A 20,451-nucleotide genomic window follows, 5' to 3' on the forward strand; every position below is an offset into this window, starting at 1 on the left:
GCATAATGAAATCTTGTGCTGTCCTGCTGTGTCCCACCTGGGACATGAATCATCCCTTTGTCCAGCGTATTCACACTCTAAACTCTACGTGTCTGTTAGTCGCCAAATAGCCGTCCAGGTTATGAGACCATCAAGATAGTGTAACAGAGCTTGTGTTCAAGTAACCCTTATTTTACTTCATAATAGCCCCAAAGTGCAAGAGACGTGATGCTGGTAATTGAGATATGCCAAAGAGAAGTTGTAAAGTGATTCCTTTAAAGGAAAAGGTAAAAGTTTTTGACTTAATAAGGAAAGAAAAGATAGGCTGAGCTTGCTAAGATCTATGGTTAATGAATCTCCTATCCATGAAATTGTAAATTCGTGCATACCATATATATAGTTTGGTAGTATCTGCAGTTTCAGGCATCCAGTGGGAGTCTTGGAACATAGCCCCTGTGGGCTAGAGGGGACTACTGTATAGTCCCTGATACACAGATAAGTATTCACTGAATAAGTAGAAAAAGGAATGCATGCGAAGTTTTATAAAGAGGAGCACTTGTACTAGAGATAATGAAGAATGATCTTTTTTCCAAAATAAAAAATGTCTCTATCTGATTCTTTACCTATTTATTCCTAATCAGGCAACAGTGGCTTCAGCTGAGTTCCTGTCTTCATCTTCTTTACTTTTTCTCACTTACAGGAACCACTGAATTTAGACTGTTTGCAGTTCTGTAGCACCTCTTGAACTGCACTATCAATACAGTAGTCACTAGCTACATGTGACTATTTAAACTTCAAATTAACTAAAATTTAAATTCAGTTCCTCAGTTATATTAGCCACATTTCAAGTATTCAACAGCCCACGTGGCCGCCAGCTACCATACTGGACAGATACATGGGATGTTTCTGTCATTACAGAAAGTCCTATTGAATAATACTGTTTCAGATTATTTATTAGAAAACATTTATCTGAGAAGAAATACTGGCTCACATAATTCTCATTTTCCAACTGTATTTTTGAAAAAACTACTATGACTATAAACTGACTGGCTTAGTAATAATTAGCCTCCTTCAAGGTAATTTGGCTTAAAAAAACTTTTGGGGTGACAAAGTTCATCTGAGTGTCTAATATGACAAGGACCCATTAATTCAACATATATTTGTTGTGCATTTACTATGCACAAGGCATTGAGTCAGAAACTATGTAGGATAAATTGAATTTTTAAGGAGACAGCCTCTGCTTTTAAAAAATATAAATTTTGCAGGGAAAATATATACAAAAGTATAAAACACAAAGCAGATGCAGCAAGGGTCAAATAAGCAGTATGAGCAAAGACAAAATGAATTTTATCAGCTGAATGTTTGTGTAAGACAAAGTAGAAAACATGATATCAGAAGTAGCCAGACACTAAGACAAATTTCATTGGTCAAACAAAATTATAGTACCTGGGGGAACTATAAAAATAAACTTTTAAAAATAAAATTTCAAATTACCTGTTTCTGCCTTGCTGACATTCTAATTATGGCTGCTTCTTCTTGAGGATGAAGTAGAACCGCACTCTGAGCAACAGCTGTGATAGGTGGAGTCTCATTTATTTCTAAGAGAATCCCCCAAACAAAAATTAGTTTCAATAATTGAGAATTTTTGACACCACTATAATGTCCTTTCTTCATTTATTACATATAATTTTATTAGGAAAAAAGATATAAAGAGTCAAGCACATTTAATTTGAGGATGTGATGAAAAGAAATACCTTGTTTCTTTCCAGAGTTTGTACCGCATGAAAGTGCTTTATCTTCACTAGTAAGAGGTCCAGACTCAATTGTCAGAGCATCACTTTCAACAACTGTAACAGATAATATCATTGTTATTATGAAGATATTATTGTCAAGCTGAAATCAGAGAAAAATAACAAAACTCTGGCATTTAAATTAACAATTCAATCTTGGTCCATCTGAATGTCTCAGTTAAGATCCAGTTGTCTTTCTGATGACCAGATATATTATTACTCATTAAACTCAAGACAGAAGGAAGACTAAAATTGTAAAAAAGAAAAAAGTGAAGAACTGATTAAAAAGATATGCCAAAAAAAAAAAAATTCTTAAGAGAGTGGAAGAAAAGAATTTTTAAAAATTAAAAAATAAAATAAAAAGATGTGGACAGGGTTTCAAACACAATTGAAAAGCATAAAAGTTACAAGGGTTAAATTGGACTGTTAAAAAAAAGAATAAAAGAAACTAGCAAGGTATCAGAGTTAAAAAACAGAAGCTAAAGAAATGTCAATATATCTATGATATATTTAAATAAGAAGACTTTTATTATCTGTGGAACCAGAGCAGAGAAGGAAGTTAAGGTGGCCTACTCTGATCATATCAAGGTAGCCAGACACTCTGCATGGAGCATCCATTCACTTATTCACTCACTTATTTGGCACCTACTTATGTGCTAGGTAAGTGCGCCTTATCTAGGGACACCATGATGAATCAGCAAAGGCCACAAGGAGGTTTTACAGGATGAGTGGGGGACAGAACCATCTAATTATCCCAGAAAAAATTACAAAATTAGAAACTATGACAAATACTGTATAAGAAATATAAAGGGTTATACTATAGAGTATAATAAAGATAATAAGAGATTAGTGGGTCAGATGAGATTTTTCTGAGGAAATGACATTTAAGCAGATACTAAAAGATAAGGAAGAGTCAACCAGGGAAAGAATGTGAGGATGTATAGAAGACCTCTCCAGACAGATCAGTAGGTATGAAAGGCCATGAGGATAAAAAAACAAAAACAAAAAACAAAAACAAAAAACAAACATTGGTTCATTCAAGGAACTATAAAGATGATCAATGCACTTGGGGTATAGTCAGGCAAGGGGGAGAATGAAGCAAGATGAGAATGGAGAAAGCTTACTCATACAAGGCCTCTTTCAAAAGAACTTGGTTATGAACTGATTATGAAAGTCTCGCTTTTTTGGATTCCAACACCATATTTTACTTCTCTGGCCACTCCTGTTACTGCCTTTGCCCCTTCTCTAGCTATCTGCTGGAATCCTTTATATGGTCTTATAAAGCCCACTTTTCACCAAATTCCTTCACCTGAGAATTCTTCCTTCCATGCCCATGACTTTAAGTATCACGTATGTCTGACTTCCAAACTTACCTCTCTTGCTTTAAGCTGTTCAGTTAATTCAACAAATGTTAACTGAGCACCTTTTTTGTACAAGGCACTAGTCTAGGCTCTGGTTATATAGGAATGTACAAATTAAAGCTCCTACTCCCCTGAGTGGGTTGAGCGGGGCAGGTGTTAAGACAATAAGCAAGAATATAAATTGATTGCCCATCAGATGTTGATACGAGCTATGGAGAAAAAGCAAGGTAAAGGGAATAGAGAATGAAGGGTGTGGAGGTGGAGGCGGGGTTGGGGAGGGGATAGCAGCTTGCCATTTTACAGAGTAGTCAGAAAAGGCCTTACTGAGAAAGTGACAGTTGAGCAAATACATGAAGGGAGCCAAGCCATGGAAATATCCAAGAAAAGAATTTTAGCCCAAAAGATAAGCAATTGCAAAGACCACAAGTCACATGTTTGCCTGTTTGAGGAAAAGTGAGGAAGCTAGCATCTACCGTGCAATGGTTGAGGAGAAAGTATGGTAGAAAATGAAGTCAGAGAGATAGTGAAGGTAGGAGTAGTGGTGGGGGGGTGTATATGTGCAGATCATATCAGACTTTGAAGCCACTATATACACTTTGGTTTTTACTGAGTAAAATTTGTAGTTATCAGGTGGTTTCACCCAGAGAAATTACATGAGCTGACTTGTGTTTTAAGAGGACTGCTCTGTGAACAGACTATAGCAGAGGTAAGCGCAAAAGCTGACGATAGTAGTTTACTACAAGAATCCACACTAGAAAACAAACATGGCTTAAACTAAGATGTAGGCAGTAAGAAATGGTTGGACTTTGGATATGTTTTGAGGGTAGAACCAACTGGATTTGCTGAGGGTTTGGATGTAGGATATGAAAGAAGGGAACCAGACTGAGGCCTTTTCTCATTCACCATGGTATCCCTAGATAAGGGGTGCCCAAGGGGCCTAAGGAAGTTTTATAGGGTGAGTGGGGGACAGAATCATCATATAATTACCTCAAGACTTCACTACAAGGATGCCCACTGCAGCACAGGAAATACCAAGAAAAATCAGAAACAGCCTAAATGTTCCAATAATAAGGAACTGGTTAATTTTGATTCACTGACTATACTGGAATATATATATATTTAAAATTCATATGTACATGAATAATACTATATTGAAAGTGGTCTGGAAGGAGATTCACTACGGGTTTTAACACTTGTTGCCTTTAAGTAGCAGGATTGTTTTCTTCCTTTTGAGCTCTATTCTTTGATTTTTCAGGAATGAGCATATTTTGGACAACTTAAAAAGGATTTATATAAAATGAGATTCTTAGAACCAACCACCTTGTTCCTGTCCAGTGGATAATGTTCTCTCTTCGCTGTCAATTGTTCCTGACTCAACTGTTGGTGCTTTACTCTCAATTTCACTAGCAGCCATAACCATTTCATTTTCATCCTCAGACATGGATTTAATTGTCCAGAGAGATTTTTGGCTTCGGATCTTATTTAGTAATTTTTTGAAAAGAATTTTTGAAGGGATCTGTTGGGTCTTCATTGCCAAGGGAACTAAAAGAAAAAAAAGAAAAAACTTATTCAGCACCTATTATATATCAGGCAAATTGTTCTAAGTTCATATTCACTTACCACTATAACCACTAGTTAAAAGCACAATTTTATTTTCCTCAATATTTACAATTTAGGGTGGGAGGAGGGGATGGGGGCATAACTACATGATGAGTGCAATGTGCACTGTCTGGGGAATGGACACGCTTGAAGTTCTGACTAGGGGGGATGGGCGGGATATGGGCAGTGTATGTGGCCTGAACTTTTGTACCCCCATGATGATAAGCTGAAATAAAAAATATATATATATTTACAATTTAATAGTACATAGAACAATGTTATTTGACTCCAATCACTATTTTATAACCAGGAATAATTTTTTAAATAGCAAAGGTGCCAAAATTAAACTATTTTCCAAAATTATGCATGTAACATAAATTTCAAGTTTAAAAACTTACGAGAAAGGTGTTTATTCTGCTTATTAAATGATGCCAGAATTACATACCTTCTAATTAATTTGTGGGTAAGGTTAGTATTCAAAATATGTGCTATGAGATTCCATACTCTATGCTAGAGAAAGGTCCCAAATATGGCTGTATAGTTCTTAGTAAACTACAGAGGAAAACATTACTAGTTATTAATATAACTATAAAAGCAAATTAATTGCTCCCAAATTATTCCTGGTATTATCTGGGAAAAATTTCTCCCACCTATCTTCATAAAGAGATTCCTTCAGTTAAAAAAAAAAAAAAAGAAAGAAAGAAAAACAACCAACAAGGTTATTTATTTCTTCAAATATTTTCCCATATGGGCTGATGGCTCAATGCCAAAACTTAGTACAATACTAATAGTTCTCTAAGAGGACAAAAATGATGCAAGTACATAGTGCTCTGGTTTAATTAACGAATGAAATTTAAGAATATCTTTAACAAGTTGAAAACTGGCAGACTATAGTTTTATCTAACCTAAATTAAAAAAAAATTCGAATTGAGTTATAACTACAAACAATAAGGTACACAAAACCTGAGTTATAACTACAAACAATAAGGTACACAAAACCTAAGTGTACAGCTCAATGAATTTTACATACGTCTATGTAATACCATCCAGATCATTATGTAGAACATTCCCAGCACCTAAAAGCTTCCTTCATGCCCCCTTCCAGTCAATATACCCCTAAAGATAACCACCACTCTAATCTCAAGACAGATTAGTTTTGCCCATTTTTTTTTTTTCTTAACTTCACATAATCATACAATCATTTCCTTAGGTATTCTTTCCCGCCTAGCTTCTTTCACTCACCATCAGTCCACCCGTTCTTTTTTTTTCTGGAGACAGGGTCTCACTCTGTTGCCCGGGATAGAGTGCAATGCACTATCACAGCTCACTGCAACTTCACACTCCTGGGCTCAAGCAATCCTCCTGCCTCAGCCTCCCAAGTAGCTGGGACTACAGGTGTGCACCACGCCTGGCTGATTTTTCTATTTTTTGTAGAGACAGTCTTGTTCTTGCTCAGGCTAGTCTCAAACTCCCGACTTCAAGTGATGCTCTCACCTAGGCCCCCCAAAGTGCTAGGATTGATTACAGGTGTGGGCCACTGCACCTGGCCTTACTCACTCATTTTTAAGAAATAAATTAGTTGTCAATATTTTAAAATGAGGATTTAAAAAACAATGGGATGCCTAGCTTTTTTCTGAAAAATTAGAAGACCTGGCAACACCAAGCCAATAAACCCAAATGGGACCAGCAGGTGCTAAGAGTAATTGTCCCTTTAGCTTCCAATTCTGATAGACTAGAGGTGTGAATGATACTCCCAATGAAAATAATAGAAAAAGTTGGATGAAATAGTGGAAATATCTTTTTAAAGACATTGCTGATTTGGCATGAAAATAAAAGATTTTGCATAGTGCAGAAATGAAATTTAAGTGAGAACCCTGGAAGGAAGGCAATTGAGTCCTGAAATCATCTTTCTGCCAAGTTTATGCCAAAGTCAAAACACAGTAACCTCACACTTCTGTTTGGATAGTAGTGTGGGCATAGGAGATAAGGATTAAGCCCAGAGCACCCACCTGAGGAGTCTAATAGGAGACCTACATAAAGTTGGAACCTCAAAGGGGGTACATCCACAGCATAGGGTGAAGATGATAAGAAAGTCTGAGTGGTTTTAAACAAAGCCAATACCAGTAGATATGCAGGGGAAAAAGAGGCCATTTTATGAAGAGGATTTGGTTTTTAAGGAGATCTACAGGTAAAAGGGAGGGAAGTATTAAAGATAACTCACATTGGTCTGGCTTAGGTAACTGCAGATGGTGATACCATTCACTAAGATAAGGAAGATAGGAAGAGAGGGTTTCAGCAGGAAAGAGAAGATGATAAATCTGTTAAACGCTGAGTTCTACGTACTTATGGGACAGCCAAGTGAAAAAGTTCAGAATGCTGGAGATAGAGATGAAGTTTAGGAGATCAAAATTTGTGCTATTCATCATTAAACATGAAGTGCCAGCAATAATTGAACACAGCAGGATCTCCAGTGATTTGATGAAAGTCTTTGTTGACCTTTCAAATAAATTCAGAGTTGAGCATATAACTTAAATAACCTAAAGATCTTCAGATTATATGTACATATGAATAAAATAACTTTCCTCTTATGTATATGAAAAAGATCGTTAATGATGGAAATAATGAGAATGCTGTTTTCTCTTGCCACCACTCCCATTAGTGTTAGTCACTGTTTGCACTTAAATTACACCAGATTTTACTAACTATTGGAGAATGATTAGCATTTTTTTCTGTGAAATATTGTGATATTCATCTCAGAAGGAGTTTTTACCATCTGTTTCACTAGAACATATTATTTCAGCTTCCGTCACTGGAAGGTTTTCAGCTTCATCTAAATTTTCTTGTTCCACTGAAAGGTTTAGCTCTTCATCTTGGATCGGATCAGTCACAGTGGGCAAAGGCTCTGGTTCAAGGTGCAAAATCAGGTTTCCTTTCACCTCTTAATAAAGAAATATAGAGACATGTTTTCATTCCAAAATGATTAAAAAGAATTTGATCACAAAATTTTAAAGGCCATCATAGTTTCCAAGTCTAAAATATTAGGGCCTGTTCAAACTGAGAACTCATTTCAAAAAATGCTTTATCATTATGAACATATTTTCCCACCAAAACATTTAAAAGCACTATTGAAAGTCTATTGAAAATATCTTACTCCTGTCTGCATTGTACATATCTTCAAAGGCAAATTCCAACTCTCTCTGCCAGTCTTCTTTCATTTCACTGCGTCTGTATGGAAGTTCAACTACTTGTGGTGGCATCTGTGCTACAGTCTGCCTCCTACGTGCCAGGTCCTCTTGTTGTAGCTGTTTGAGTTCCTTCATTACTTTCTCTTGATTCTTCAAGAAAAAAAGAATTAATGATAGCTGAGTCACAAATTTTGGACAGTAACATTATAGTGGGGGAAAGTGGTAGAAATCACGAGGAACAGGGCCCAAGCTTGTCCCCCCTCCTCTACCATTTATTGTGCCACAAAAAACATTAATGTATTCAATCAACAAATATTTGCTGAATGACAGATACCATGTTAAGTGCTAAGAACACAATCTCGACTCTAGCCTTGTAGTGAGACCAACAAACAGGTAGTATTATGTTAGTAAGTACTATGAAAGGGTGGTTCTTGTTAGGCCATAAAACTTCAAAAATTATCAGCCAGTTACAGTTTTCCTTTCTGAGGAAAGTCATGAAGTTATTTTCTGTATAAGTTGCCACAGATCCTACAATGTACTTTGTTTCAGTTCTCCCTATACTTGTCTCAGATAAGCACCAAGCCTCAGAGTGACTGTGGCTTAACAGAGGATATTTCTTGCTACTTCACACTCTTATCAATCCCCATGATTAAAAGGGGATCTGAATGTATCCCTTTAAGCTTGAAGAGTGTGGCTTATATGAAAGTTGGGACACAATACAGTCCACAGCAGAAAGTTTCAGATAGGACAAAGGAAATCCTAGTAGCAGTGAGATTGCATGGTTTTTTAACAACTGTTCTTATGTAAGGGACATCAACTCTACAACAAAGTGGAGAGAGCATACATAAGAAAGTGTTTGACAAATGATAACATATACACATTACTTATTCTTTTGTAAAGTTTTAAATTATTTTGTCATTTGGGGATAATTTTTTTTTGGCATGCCCTGAAAAAGAATTACAAGTGAATTTATTTCATTTTTATTAAGGTTCTAATCATCTCATTAAATTAACTTCAACATTATTTGAATAACTATACTATTCTGGCTGACTGAAAACTTGGCATATTATTCTACTTAGATTATTTATAATAACAATGACCACTACCACTAACATTTACTGTGGGCTTATGAAATTCCAGGCACATTTCTTTTCATTTAATCCTTACAAAACAAATGATGAAACAGAGCTCAGAGAAGTAATCTGCCTGAGATCAAATAGCTGATTAGTGAAGAAGAGAGATAAATACAAGCAGAAATTGGAGCCCATTTTCTTAACCACTAAACACTATTGTTTTTATGGAAGAATCTGTTCAATTTATGGCTGTTTTCACATGTGTTTTTCTATAGTTTTAAGCTTTAGATGAGGAGAATTACTGATAATAATTGAGAAATTCAGCTATTTTAGTCATAATTCACGCCCAGTGTATAAAAGCTAAAAATTTAAGGGAGAAGCTCATGATTTAGTTCAAACTATATAAATAAACTTTCATAAGATAAGTATTTAATTCCCAATGAGTTTTTAAGTACTTCTTAAAAAGTCATTCCTAAGATGGGTGTTTAAAACATCCAAAGTTATTATTAGTCAAAAAGATGAATCATTTTTATGCTGTTTCACTGGTTAAGCACTAAATGAACAATAAACATGACAAAAGTGAAGCTAAATCAATAAAACCAGTTTTCATTACACATATTTTACAGATCTATGACAGTCACTTTTTAAAAGCTCCTGATAGCAGGATCATGACTTTCTTTACCTTAGAAGCAATATTCTGGCAAAGCCAAAAAGTGCTTTGCTCAATAAATACTTAATGAATTGAAATCCTTCCAATTTATACAGCCAAATGCAATTCAAAAAATTAGAAAAGTGATTAATATCTTCTCAGGCTATTTTTGCACTGATTAAAATATTAAACTTTTAATAAATTCATTAGTAAAATTTCTAGAATAGCAATACACTGTGAGAATAGCTTAATGAAACTTGAACTTGAAACAGGAGGGCAAAGAAAGTTGGGAAACTAAAAATTACATGTATCAGAGACTGTATTTACCACCCTTCCCACTTGTCTTTGAGCTCATTCACTAATCAGTTCAGCAATGCTATCAGTAAGTCCATTAGTAATGGTTACAGGTAGAATTCAATCCTTACTTGGGCCAAATGGATCTTTTTCATTGCTTGGAAACCCCGTACATGTGCCTTTTCAGACTGCTCCATTCTCTCTTGTGCCGCCTGTTTTTGTAGTTCTTGCAGTCGTTTTGCTTCTTCTTCAGCAGCCAAATGAGCATCTGGCTAGCAGTCAATCAATAACATTTTAGATAATTCTTTTAAAAAGTGTGAAATAAGCAATAACTGGAAAATAAAACTTTAAAAGCATGTTTTCTACTTATATAAAATCAAATGGTAAGAAGAGTTAATTATCAATAGCATGTATCTATTAAAAGGATCAAATTGTTTATATAAAGTTTCACAACTGGTTCATTTCAAACCAGATTAGGCTACACTCGTCCAAACACATTCCTCCATCTTTTTAGAAGAAAGAAATTCCATTAAAATAGTGTTTAAAGGTAAACACAAACAAAACTAGTAGTGAAGAAACAATAAACATCTAAGGTCATGTAAATAATTCAGGGAAACTAAGATTTGTCTCTGGTTTTTAGCCAACATCTGCTGCTTGGCTTCAGCCTCAGGAAGGCCAAAATACTTACTTTAATATAATTTCTGTCTTCCTAGATCTCATGCATAACCAATGATTATGCTATTGTATAGTTAGCTATCATATCTCATTAATGTAACAACAGTAACACACACACAAAAGGGGAAAGGGTACATAATCTGGATTTACTCACATTAATTCACTTTCAGATATAGGTAAATATTCTGAATGTAAACAGGAGTGAAAAATCTTTTTATGTCTACATGACATGCTGAAATTCTGTCAGATGAAACAATAATTATGATGATCGTGTAAAATTATTAAAGATTTTCAAATTCTGAGATAGGTAAAGAGACTGACAGTTATATTAAGACAATAATACTATATATAAACAAGTTTATTAAAAATATTATATCCCCTTTGAGCCAATAAATATTTATGCAAATCTAAACATGAGACAGAATAAAAAAAATGAAAATTATAATCTCTGTAGAATTATTTAGCATTATCAACCTGCAAAACATTAAACAAAATAAACTTTAAGAACAATATTTCAATCCACGAGGTTTTCATGAAAAATGTTCTTCACATCTTGAGGAGAAATTAAAAGCAGAATGTCAATTATGGCAAACCAAAATTTTAAGGGAAGAAAAAACTTCAAAATAGCATATAAAATGCATGATAAATATCAGTCCAGATACAATAAAGTATATAAAGGATATGAAGAAGATAAAGGGTTAGAGAAAAATTAGGGACCACAAATAAATTTTATTCTTACTGATCAAACTTCCAAACGAGATTTTACAAGAAAGTTTTAGGAAGACTATCTTCTATAGATTTGTGTCAATGCAATGAAAAATTTAAGCAAAAATCTGCTGAAATAATTGTTAGATTCCATTTTCAGTACTTGAAGGTAAAAGATATGTGAAATTTGCAAAATCCGGGAATCCTAGTCAAGAAATTTATTTATTTATTTATTTAGTTAGTTAGTTATTTATTTTTTGAGAAAGAGTCTCACTCTGTTGCCCAGGCTAGAGTGCCGTGGCGTCAGCCTCGCTCACAGCAACCTCAAACTCCCGGGCTCAAGCAATCCTCCTGGCCTCAGACTCCTGAGTAGCTGGGACTACAGGCATGCGCCACCATGCCTGGCTAATTTTTTCTATATATATTTTTAGTTGTCCATATAATTTCTTTCTACTTTTAGTAGAGATGGGGCCTCGAATTCCTGAGCTCAAACGATCCACCCGCCTCGGCCTCCGAGAGTGCTAGGATTACAAGCGTGAGCCACTGCACCTGGCCTAAGAAATTTTTTTTAAAAAACATGTTTTTGAAAAAATTTTTCACGAGATAGAATCAAGAGTGCACAAAATGGTAAATGATATTAATAAATATACTTCTGCATCTTGTGCATCTCATATTTGGACAGAGTCTTTTTAAGTCTGATAGAGCATGGTAAATTGATGATGAATTTAACTGTTTCAGCTTCACTTTTCTACAGACATTCTGGGTCTCACAGGAAACAATAAAGTAGATCTGATTGAAGAAATATTTTTAGAATGAAAAACCCATCTTTAAAAATTGCTATGTACCTGACAAAAGAAGAGACATGATGAAGGCCACAGTAATGTAGGACTTCTAAGCATATAATGTTTAATGGGGTATACAGAAAGTGAATACAGCAAAACATGCAGAGAATTACTGGCTCTAAGTAGGACTATAGCAGGCCACTTTCATCATTGAACTTTAGCCAAAGATGAATTTTATAACATACAAGAGATTTTGGAATTACTTCATCAGGATATTAAAAAAAACACAATAGCAGCTCTTATGTGTTAAAAAGGCTAACTGAAAAAATGAAAGTAGAAAGCTAAAGAAAAATACCCAAACATATATACACCAATAGTGCAAATATTTTTTACAAGATATTTTCTGTAAGGATCCTATCATTCTACTCCAGGAAAGGCACTACATTATTATTCATGTGATATAAGCTGAGTACAAATGAGAATTCAGAGATAATTTTATCTTGAAAGCCAAACAAAATGCTTGTCACATTTTAAATCCAAGGTTTTAAGGACAGGTTTTTCCTAAATGATGGAGTGAAGCAGCAAATAAAAAAATATTAGAATAAAAATGTGTACAATCATGAATCTGTTTCTGAAAATATTCAGAAAGCATCTTCTTCAATCAGTACACAAAGCTTTAGTTTGTGGGACTGCTTTCATAAAACTGCATTATAACTACTGATCTAATCTTCAAGTCCAGAAACTGAAGAGGAGGTAGGTCTAGTTAACTATCAAAAAAGAAAATTTAATGACTTAATTTAACACCATCAGCAGCAGTAGGCTATGCTGATGGAGCTAGGCAAAATAATTTCATCAATCTTAGTTGAAAGGCAACATCTATTTAATGTTGCAAAAATGCAGTAGAGTAACCACAAAAGCAAGTTAGCAACAGACTGAAATTATTCCTATATTATAATAATATTGAAATTATAATATTTTATGATTTTAAATAAATCTCGTATTTATTCTTGCATCTTAGAAGTTCATTCTATGATAATGACATCCATTTTAGATCTTAACTGAATATTGATTTTAAAACTCACAATTAATCAGTCAACCAAAATGTATATTTCTTGCACTCTAAACTCCATATGAGTGCTATATTGAAGTTTATTTTCCTAGTAGACAAATATATCCAACATGAAAAAAATTAAAAGCCACTGTCACAAAGAAATAGCAATTATAAGGATATATTATTTGTTATTCTTAAGACTAGCAATAATTTTTAAACCATAATATTATATGTAGACAAGGGTATGGTAAAATGGCCATTCTCATATGTTGCTGAAGCTTTTTAAAAGGCAATTTATGATCTGTGTCAAATGTTACAGAGTTTGGAACCAGTAATTTCTCTTTTAGGAATCTACGTACAATCAGCGATATGGATAAAAATGTACAAGTTTATTAAGTCTGCATTATTTACAGAAGCAAAAAATGGACGAATAGTTAAATAAATTTGATGATAAAATATTAAGTGGCTGTTAAAAATCATGTTTTGAAAAGTTTGTGTATATGTTTATATATAAACAAAGGCTATAATGAACTCATTAAAATATTAACCATGTTACGCTTTGGTAATGGAATCACTGGCGTTTTTCTTAGTTTATACTTATGTGAATTGTTCCAAATTTTCCCCAAAGAGCATGTGTTATTTTATGATAAAAAAGATTAAAAATCTACTATTTTAAAATATTACCATTTAATAGCCAACTATTTTCTTTCATTCATATTAAACGATCATATACCTGACATGAAAATTCAAAGCCTGTTTGAACAAACAATAAGTCAATCACCTGCTTTGTGTCCATCTCTTTATTCACAAAAGTGTAAAGATGATGGTAGGTAGAACTATTGGTTTTCACTGCAGAAATTCTCTTTACTTCAATGTTCTGGAAAATGGTGCACACAAAAAAATAGGATAAAAGCATTAATTTTCATTTAAAGCTAAATCCAATGCAAAAAAGTAATTTTATGTTTTAATCTGTTCTCATCTCAGATAAACTAAAATCTGCTCACAATGAAATGAATTTTTTCCCCAGAGTTACATTATTTTAAATTTTAATAAAAGTACCATGCTAGATTCACCAGTATTTCAAAACATCTTCCAGGTGTCTTTAACATAATCAGTGTTTTTTAATCAACTCGATTTCTAAGTTATTTAAAGAGACATTTCATTTTTAAATCCCTGCATATAAAAGCGCTTACAGGGCATGTCAAATCAAATTAAAAGCACTTCACTATATTTACAGGAAAACAACACGCACTATTATGTCCTATTTCATATCTAATCACAAAAATTCTACTGTCGTTCACACCAGTCTTATTTCTTTTCTAAATGTTTAATGATATATTTTGAGTTTTGGTCCTAAAACACTCACCAATATTTAAATTACACTTATTCCAGAACAAAACAACTCTCAGGAAAATGAAAGTGAACTACTTTCCCTCCATCCCTTTCCTATATTTTGTCATAAATGCATTCAGCCCATCATAACCTGCTACACACTGATGTTTAATTAAATCAACCAAACTAACAAAGAATTTTAAGTGTGCACTATGTCTTAAACATTCTAGGTATTATGAATTTTACTGAAAAGTAAAATAAAATAATGGCTCCTGCCTTCAAGGAGCTCAAAGTCATAGTTCTAACAACTAGAGGTTCTAACAATTAGACATAAATTAAGTAATAAACTGTGCATTTTATATATAACATGATGAAAAGACAATGCACAAAGAAATCCTAACACTTCTGTTTAATCTCTTGTGTACTATATCCTAGCTGTGAAACCTTAGCAAAGTCCCTTAACTTCTCAGTCCCTAGGCTTTCTCAAGAAAAGTAGGTATATAGCTATCACTATATCATATGATCATTGTGACAATTATTGTAATCAATTTATGTCTGATGAAACACCAGTAATATTATGAAGTGCCAACACTGTCATAAATTCAACACAAGTTTGGAAGGCAGAAAAGTTTAAATAATAGGTTGAGAATTAATCAAAGATATACTTGTAACACATATGACTGTGGAATGATGAGAAGGACTGAAGTGAAAAGAGGAAACAACATAAAAGTAAGGCAAGAGGATGGGATTAAGGAAAACCACGTAAAAATGAACAAGAGAAGAATTATCTGAGTAGTTTTTAAAAACTGCTGATGTCTTGGCCCCACACTAAACCAAATAAAATCCGAATGTTTGGGAATAGAGCATAGCACTAGTATTTTTGAAAGCTCCTCAGGTGACCAATGTACAGCCAAAGCTGAGAACTATCTAGACCAGTCAGAAGGTAATTGATGGCAAGTACCTGGAAATACATCCAAATGGTTACAATAGGGAGACCTTATTCAGGGTCTTACAATTTATGTAAAGGATAAAACTAAAAAGGATTTTCTTCCACTAATGAAAACATTAACTACTTAATATTCTAATTAAAGTTCAGTAAGAAACTGAAGTCACAAAACAAAAATTCAAAGATGGTAATACACAGTAGATAAGAATGTTTCACTCCCCAAAATAATCTTAGTCGCTTTTAAATCAATGCCTTAAAAAAATAAACTATAGGCTTCTTGACAAGGAAGTTAAGAACTGAAGAAAACAAATCTTTAAAATTATGTAATTTGACATAAAAATGTGAGTCAATTTACATTCAACTTTACAGTACCAATAATTCCAGAATAAAGGCAATTATATATAGATTGAATTTGGAATCCCTCCAAAATTGGATTCAGTTTAAGATTTAAATTACCACCAACCCTTATGAATTATAACATGATTTCTAGTGAACTGCACTTAAGTGTTTAGTCAAATCAGTCCTTAGGCTGGTATAGTTAGGATGATTCATTAATGATTTAAAATCACTTGGTTTACTTCCTGTGTTCTATCTTCCAGCCTTAGTTTTGCTCCACAGTAACTATTTCTAGTCTTATCTATCCAGGTACAGGGCAAAACCAGCACTCTGTGGTACCTGATACTGGTTCCACAGCAAAGAAAACGAAGGGAAAAAAAGGCCAGAGGCGGTGGTAAGTGCCTGACAGGCCTGCTAGCTACCCAGGAAGCTGAGGAGGGAGGGTGCTTGAGCCCAGGAGTTCAAGGCTGCACTGCACTATGATCATGGGGGTAAATAGCCACTGCACTTTCAACCTGGGCAACATAGTGAGACCCCCATCTCTTAAAAAAAAAAAAAAAGTATAGTGAAGGGAAGAAGTTCCATGACTATAAATAAAACAAAGCTGATTTTCTACTGCATCTAGCAAACTATCTCTAAAAGCAGTGCAGAAAAGATAAAGTACTATGTTTTTAAAATGTATAATATACTATAGAAGATGCTTGATATATGGTAAGTCTGTATAGCACCTCAGGGTTTTTAATGCAAACTTTATTAATAGTCTTATTAAAAGATTATGGTTATTTACATTTGTAGACTTTAGTGTCTAAATAGTTAACTTGAACAGTTAGCAAACTCTGAAAGGTATATTCATGGGAAGCTAAGTGTCACAGTAAAAAGATCATCAGATTTATAGAATTAGACTGACCTTGATATAAACTCTGGTTCTCTCACCTCTTAAATGACTTTGGTCAGGTTAATTAACCCTTGACCTTCAATTTTCCTCATTTGTGAAATGGGAATAATATTTACCTTTTAGGAATAATGTGGTGATTAAATAAAATATGAATAAAAAACCCAGTACAACTAAACTCTTATAAGTACACAATAAGTATCCATTCTCTTTACTAGGTGAACAGTTCTCTCATAAGATTTTAGTTCACAAAAAAATGTTATTTTCTTGGATTAAGAAAAGACCTTCTTGGTATGCGAAGACTAAATAGTCTAGATTCATTTCACCAGGCTTTTCAGCATTCATATCTTTGTCTGCTTGGATAATCAGTGATACAGATGCACCTACATCCTGGGTATATGACACAATGTCCTTATCTGGTAGGCTTCCCTGGTCCCCCAACACCCCAAACCAGAATCCTTTTCCTCCCTTTCATGCCATATTCACCACCACCTCAAGCCATTCAGAGACACTGCTCTATCCCAAACCCATTTATTGGCTTGGGTAATGGATCTCTTTCTAAAATAATGGTTTTTAGTCAAATGAGAATATAATTACCCAGATCTTATCATTTCTCCACTAAAAAGAACCAGGGCTCTTTGAAGGTTCCATAAGTGGACAGGGTAAGTACATAGTGAACCTAGGTCATCTGCTTGGCCAGAGAGCAAGGAAGTGCTCACGGAGTAATGAGGGTATAGAGCCAACTCAAAAAGTCTCCTACTGACCTAATTTCAGACATGTGAACATCAGCAAAAATAAAAAGAATAATGACCATAACTGACTATGTAATATTGAATAAATAAAAATCCACAAGTCCACAGTGATGCTCACAAAAGAGCGGGGAAAAACACATTTACCACCATTGGCATTATTACACCAACCCTTTACGCTGAAAATTGGTAGGGGGAAAAATGAAAAACATATTGTCTTAAGATTACTTGGTAACTAAAAAGGGACCTTTTTGATTGCAGCAGTTGTAGTGAACCACCATAACCAAATGATCAAACTTAGCATCATTAATAGGGCAGTAACCTCCCATTATGTGCCTCCTGATTGATGCAAAAAACTATACAGCACTGTGTATATAGTATTCTTGACTAAATATAATCAAGGTTTTAAAGTTAAATTCCAGTTTAATGAGAATGCAGTGGAGGACACCATGTGGAAACAATGAGACAAAGGCAGAACGAGAAACTAGTCTCGTCTGTTCAAAAGGTCTGAAAAAAGCTTGAGTTGGAGGAGATAATGTTCTAAGTTAACAGAGACTAAAGAGACAAAACAAGTAGAGGCAATGTGTGAACCTGGACTGGTTTCAAAAAAAGAAGAAAAACTGTAAGACAATTTCAGGGACAAATGAAGAATTTTGATTATGGACTCAATAGTAAGTAGTATTAAAGAATTAATGTTAATTTTCTTAGTGTGATAATGACATTGTGGTTGAGTAAGATAATGTCCTTATTCTTTTTTTTTATTTCGGAATATTATGGGGGTACAAATGTTTAGGTTACATATATTGCCTTTGCCCTGCCTGAGTCAGAGCTACAAGCATGTCCATCCCCCAGATGGTGTGCACTGCACCCATTAGGTATGAATATACCCATCCCCACCTCCCCCCTTCCACCTGCCCAACACCCGATGAATGTTACTACTATGTGTGCACGTAAGTGTTGATCAATTCATACCAAGAAAATCTCCTTATTCTTACAAGAAGCATGCTTTAGTATTTAGGGTGAAATGCTATTTCCACAATTTACATTAAATGTATACATACATGTATATCTATTTGAAATCTATACACAATACAAATAGGCACTTACACTCTTCTTTTAACCTCCCCGTATTTTGAAAATTTTCATACAAGAAGTTGGGGGAAAAAAGTATAACCATACATTTACATATAATTCATACTTGCTAAAGCACAAACAGTTTTGTTTGCTTTTTATAAATTTTTGACCTTGGCTTTTTATAAACATTAGGAATTATGACACAGGCAATCAACAGGCACCATGGATAAAGTATTGCCTGCCTTTTATCATCTCACATTGCACTGGAGGAGTGACTGAAATATGACTCTTCCATCTGAATCTTGGATCAAATGTTACACGGCAGATGGCTCAACATAAAAGCAGGAAGGCTGACAGAACAAAAGGCTACAAGGCAAATATCTAGTTCTGACACTGATCTCACATATACATAAAACATACTTGTGTGTAAAATTAAATTAGACATTCTTGTATCTGTGGGTTTTTATTACTTCTACTCAACTTTTCAGATAAAAATAACTATGTAATTTTGATAATCATCCAAATAGACATTTCAATAACCACAAGCTAATGTGAACAAGAGAACCAATACTTTTAAAAATTTCAGCTTTACTTAATAAATTAAATGTTTTAAAACATGACCTCTAAATCACAAAAGTACACATTTTACTCCCATAAAGAAATAGGTTCCTCTCATTACTTTATAATCTTGTACAAATTTATTAACTTACCTGAACCTTAATTTCTTTATCTATAAAATGGTGACTATTTAAAATGAGCCAAATCCAGAATGTGGAAAAGTCTATAGAATAAATAATTTAGTTTTTTTTTACCCAATAAACAAAGGGCATTTAAAAAAAAAAAAAAGGGAAGAACTATTAATAATTTTTTTAAAAAACAAAACCATTATAGTTTTTCAAATAACACAAATTATTTCGATACCACAGGGGAAGGCTGAACACATACTGGGTATTAGATGATATTGGTAACAATATTAGTTTTATACAAAGAAAAAAGTCCTTATCCATCCTTATACATTTAGTATGCATCTCTATACATACTAAAGTATTTACAGGTGAAATGAGTATTATTTTAAAATACTCTAGATATACTGAAGTGTTTTTGTACAATTAAAAATTAAGTTTAAACAAATGACAGTATTTTGACCTCCACTGAATTCTAATAGTAAAGAAGAAGTATCATAATCTAGTTTCTCTTAACACTTAAAAGTAATTTACCTCAAAAAGAGCTGGAGGAGGAGGGGGCAGACTTGTAATTTTGGCAGATCTCTCTTTTTCCACAAGCAGTGCTTCCTTTCGAGCTTTTATATGCCTTGAAAAACAAGAGACAGCATCAATTAACCTTTCAGTAGTAATATTACAGTACAATTCTCATGGGTAAAAATATAAAAGTCATAGGATCTCAAGAAATCCTCCAGTTTGATCCCACAGGCTTGGTATGCTATTAAAGGATATGATAATAAAGGGAAAGGGTCTATATACAGTGGGCATGCAAGAAAATGTTTACCAACCGAAAGAGGCACATCCAAAGACATAAAGCTCTACAGTGGGGACCAACACAATAAACTTCGATGTTCTTTAATTTAAAATAGTTAAGAGTAAAAATACCAAAAATGTTGATAAAAATGGGCCATTGTATAAAATGACCACTGCTGACTAGTAATAGGACCCTTAATTTTTACAACATGCAAAAATTACTAATAACTTCCACAGTCTACAACCTCTGTTGATGTTCTTAATCACTCTGATTTTTATTTCTTTTTTACATCAGAGACAGATTTTGGTTGACATGCATTGTGAACTAGCCATACATTTCTCCAGAAACTTAGTAATTGCTGCTAAACTCAGAATTTTCAAACCACAACTAGAAGAGAAAGCTCATTAGTCACTATGTTCACCTAAGCAATATTACTCCCCCACTGGATTACTGTTAAACCAAACTTAACACATGGAATGGATATACTATGTGACTTTTATTTA

At 33.9% G+C, this 20,451-nt stretch overlaps 1 protein-coding gene across 5 annotated transcripts in view; it reads right to left on the reverse strand.

Moving 5' to 3' along the window:
* CEP295 (centrosomal protein 295) overlaps positions 1-20,451 on the reverse strand; it is a 49,735-nt gene that overhangs the window by 21,788 nt on the left and 7,496 nt on the right. For 4 of the 5 annotated variants that reach the window (XM_045557121.1, XM_045557119.1, XM_045557120.1 and 1 more), the window contains 8 exons: positions 19,690-19,783; positions 13,925-14,020; positions 10,062-10,202; positions 7,881-8,064; positions 7,500-7,667; positions 4,451-4,672; positions 1,734-1,826; positions 1,474-1,577 (listed from right to left, as the gene is read on the reverse strand). In XM_045557121.1, coding sequence (XP_045413077.1) covers positions 1,474-1,577; positions 1,734-1,826; positions 4,451-4,672; positions 7,500-7,667; positions 7,881-8,064; positions 10,062-10,202; positions 13,925-14,020; positions 19,690-19,783 — 1,102 coding nt within the window. Of the gene's footprint in view, positions 1-1,473; positions 1,578-1,733; positions 1,827-4,450; positions 4,673-7,499; positions 7,668-7,880; positions 8,065-10,061; positions 10,203-13,924; positions 14,021-19,689; positions 19,784-20,451 lie in introns of those variants that run through there. The other variant, XM_045557123.1, reaches the window with a different exon arrangement.

This window comes from Lemur catta, chromosome 7, assembly GCF_020740605.2.
Source record: "Lemur catta isolate mLemCat1 chromosome 7, mLemCat1.pri, whole genome shotgun sequence".
NCBI classification, from domain to species: Eukaryota; Metazoa; Chordata; class Mammalia; order Primates; family Lemuridae; genus Lemur; species Lemur catta.